We start from the raw sequence: 4034 nt of genomic DNA, 5'->3' as shown, positions 1-4034 counted from the left end.
TTTCAGTTGGGCACACCACATCATCATTTTTGTGACCGAATCTGGAAGATTTGAATTTTCCCAATTTGGCTCATAACTAGCTCCTCTACCCTGTGCACATGTGGTACACTTATAAGGGCACATGGCTCTTATATCGAGGCTCAACTCCTAGTGGCAATTAGGCTACATGCACTCTCTCAAATTGACCATCACAGAGACTGCATATGTAATTTACACAAATTGCAAGCGAAGATAAATATTAGAGATGCATGTAGCTCTCCACACAAATAGAGTGGATTGTTCTTGAGCATCATCACTAGATCCCCTTGCAAAGGTATACTTTTTAGTCTCTTTTCTAAGTCCATTTTTCAATCTAAAACTATATCTTCTGAAAGCTTAAGGGTGTACCCTCTCTTCATTATGCAGGAAATGAGATGAAGGGAGGCTGATGCTTCCCATGAGTATATGGGTGGGCAATACCTCAGTGTGCAAATTCACTTCTTTTTCGATGATGATGATGATGAGAAAATGCCAGAGAAATTTGTAGTGTTGGTTTTCTTCAACCTACGAGACCCAATACGAACCAAAGTTTTCGTCCTTGCTGCAGAGATGTTGATATTAAGCACATTCCCTAAAGGCTCACAATGTGGCTTTGGAGGCATTGATAATGGCGGTGGTTCGATGTCCATGAAGGGATTCTTAGCAGCTAGGTTCTGCTGAGTCATGTATGCCAAAGCTCTCTCTTTTCGCCGATGCTCCCGCTCTCTCAACTTCCTCAGCTCAACCTCCACAGATGACTTGCGAGCCTCCGCCATCTCTGCACGATGCAAAGCTTGCTTCAGCGTTGTTTTCATGCTCTCCACCTCATCGAGTTCATGGAAGATGTCTTCTGGTTTCCTCATTTCCTCCTCAAAAGCAGGCTCCCCCCCCCTTTGGCCTTGGAATGCTTGTGAAGAAAAGCCAAAATCGCCCTGCACATCCGTTGTGATGGCTTCTTCAATACTCTCTTGACACAAACCAAGTCCCCTTGGTGATGCCCTCTTCTCTGCATTTGCGACTTCTAGTTCCGCTTCAACTTGCTTCAAAGCAAGAGAGAGCTGTTCAATGCACTCTCTGGCCTTCGCATCTTCAGCAGCATTCAGTATGTGCACCCGAGATAGTTCCTCTTGTAAAGCTTGTTTCTCAACCTTCATCGTCTCCATCTGTGCTTCAGCTTGCTTCAGAGACTGGGAGATTTGTGTTAAGGACTCCCTTGAAGCAGCAATTTGGGCAGCGTCCTCCAATAAGGTTGCTATTTCAGTCCTGGCTTCGGTAAGGTCTGCTTCACTCTGCTTCAAAGCCTGGGATAATTGAGAAACTGAAACAATCGATTTGGCCTCTACTGTAGCAGTGCGGCTACGCGTCATCGAGACCTCTTCCCGCAAAGAACCAATTAGGGTGTTCCCTCTAGCAACTTCTGCTTCAACTTGTGTCAAAGCCAAAGAGAGTTCCTTAGCTTCAGACCTTGAGACTTCCAGTTCCGCCTTCACATTTTCAAGCTCCGAGCGGAGAGTGCCCAACTCGGCTTCTGATTTTTCTTCCCTCTCTTTCAAGTCCACAATATCCTTCTGCAAATTCTCCGCTTGCGTTTTCAATGCCTCCAATATAGCCAAGAGGGAAAAAGCCTTGTTAATGCTTCTCTCTCTCTTGGGTTCCATCCTCATTGCGTCTACAATGGACAGAACTTCGAGGGTAATCACAACTGCTCTACATTCATCATCTTTTGCACATTTCAATTCTTCCCTTACTCTTATAGACCCATTCATCATTGAGAGAAGCTTCAGCTCAAGCTCATTTCCAAGCTCAAAGCTTTGGCTTCCATTATATACTTCACCTTTCAGGGCAGCGCTCTTTGCAGCACCAGTCTTCACCTTGATACCCACATCAAAGCAAGCATGCTTTAATAGAGATAACCAGTTATTGACCCCTGCAAGCTCTGTGTTGAGAGTCTCCGCCCCCTTCACACTTCCCTCGATAGCCATCAATTCCTCTTCAGTTTCCTTCAACATGGCATCATTTTCACTAGAAGAAGCCATGAGCAGCTCCTGCTTCAAATCTGTTAACTGCTGTTTTGCACTCTCAATCTCCGAAAGAGCGGCGGAATGTTTCTCGTTTGCGTATTTCAACTTGAGCTGCCAGAGGGAGTACTTGTTGTCGGAGTCGTCGTAAAGCCATTGTCCGCAAGCTCTTGCACTCAGTGGATCTGCACCAAGGCCCTCTTTTGTGGTGGATTTTGTATGTGCGGCCGAACTTACAGAACTCTCATATGCATGTGCATGGTCTAGGGCCTCTTTAGCTTGTGCAAGCTCTTGTAAGGCCTTGTCCATTTCTTTTTCTTTAACCTCCAATAGCTCCTTCTTTTTAAGCAGCTCTTCTTGCACACGAAGTAGCTCTGCATCCTGTGCTGCCCGTTTCTGATCATAATAGAGAAAAATAAATGCAATCAATTATTACAAGGGATTGAGAAAGAAAATCAAAACTTCCCAATTTGTTACCTCCAAAAATGTCGACCTTTTCGGATTAATTTGGCCTCCAAACAGGCTTACGGCTGCCCTAACCGACTCAAATGGGAGGGCTGTTTCTACTTCTGCTCTTTCTGGATTAGGGCTTTGAGGCTCAGCCATTTTGCAGATGTATGTTGTTTATTTACTCCTGTACCATTGTCATTGCCACAACACAATCATAAGGGGCCAATTATTTAACCAGAGACAGAAAATATGCTTGAATGAGTAGGAATGAGGAAAATAGGTAGACAAGAGTCGACACAGGAGAACAAATGAAACTAATACAAATGATGATGAGGCGAAGCTAGCTCTGACTGATTGTCCGGGTATCAGGTGTGAGACGAGCTATGTAGAGCTAGGTTCTATATATACAAGAGTAGAGATAGAGAGCCTCCAATGATAGGCCACCTATCTAGATATGTTCCATTGATAGAGCTCCAACTGATAGGTTTAGATCTATCTTATCTGGTAGAACCATGGAAGTGGTTTTAGGAAGACCTATGCTAACAAGGACGACCACATATAAAGCTGTGGCAGTTTTACAAAACCTTAAAACAAGGTCTTTAGATTAGAATCAGCTTTAACCATGATGACAGAGACACCCATGGGCTAATGGATCCCCGAGAGGAATGCCTCATTCAACCGGCCATTATTAACAGCATTCATACATAATGGAATGGAAAAATTACCGAGTGGGAGCCCCTAAAGTGGCCTACAGAGAGGGCAATTAGTGAGAGAAAGAGTGGTTAAGTAGCGTAATTGGATAGAGGAAAATAACCCCTTCAAGCTCTAATACCACTTGCTAGAGGGCTCGGGGAAACATAACAACAAACCATTTGAAGGCCACAAGTTGTCACCATTTGGAAACCACAACCATAATGAAAAAGAAAGCAAGATGGGAGCAAGTGCCAGGGACAGAGTGACCACATCCTTTGGCCTCCTTTCCCCCATTGAGCATTCCATCTTACCCCACCCACCACATCACCTCCCCCTTCACCATTCCAATGTCCCTGCCTTTGGCCACGTTAGTGCAATTATAACTTTGATACCGCCATGCTAATGTAAGGGAGAAGCACACTTATAATCAACCTGTGTGAAGCAATTCTTGGCCAAAAACATATTACATACACATGTCAACGTACAACTAGACTCAAGGACTGCTCTTTTTCTTGAGCAAATGTGCAGATGACATGCTAACATTCACCTCAAGTTCTCTACATTCCTGAAATGTATACCCAACCAAGCATAAGAAGTCAGTGTTTCCTGACATAAGTTCCTGTCTTCGCCTTCGTGAAGGCACTCTGATGGGCACATATCATCATTCAAAGTGTATAGAAACAATGCCTTTTGCAGGCAATGACTCCAAATTGCGCTCTCTCTCTCTCTCTCTCTCTCTCTCTCTCTCTCACACACACACACTCAAACACATTTAGCAAAAGAAGAGCACAGGATTTGCTTACGTGAACACTCCCGCTAAGCTCATAATTCTGCTTGGAATATGCGCTGGTGCAG

At 44.3% G+C, this 4034-nt stretch overlaps 1 protein-coding gene across 1 annotated transcript; it reads right to left on the bottom strand.

The window, feature by feature from the left end:
- Positions 1-200: 200 nt before the first annotated feature.
- LOC147422571 (uncharacterized) lies at positions 201-2492 on the bottom strand. Its single transcript, XM_086502895.1, has one exon. It carries the CDS (start codon positions 2343-2345, stop codon positions 474-476), a length of 1872 nt encoding a protein of 623 aa, XP_086359021.1. The 5' UTR covers positions 2346-2492; the 3' UTR covers positions 201-473.
- Positions 2493-4034: the final 1542 nt, after the last annotated feature.

This window comes from Adiantum capillus-veneris, chromosome 27 (assembly GCF_014529385.1).
Source record: "Adiantum capillus-veneris isolate H3 chromosome 27, ASM1452938v2, whole genome shotgun sequence".
Lineage (NCBI taxonomy): Eukaryota > Viridiplantae > Streptophyta > Polypodiopsida > Polypodiales > Pteridaceae > Adiantum > Adiantum capillus-veneris.
This window is presented reverse-complemented; position numbering and strand designations above follow the sequence as displayed.

Coding starts and splice junctions, on each gene's coding strand:
- LOC147422571 (XM_086502895.1), bottom strand. CDS start 2,345: ATGGACAAGGCCTTACAAGAGCTTGCACAAGCTAAAGAGGCCCTAGAC.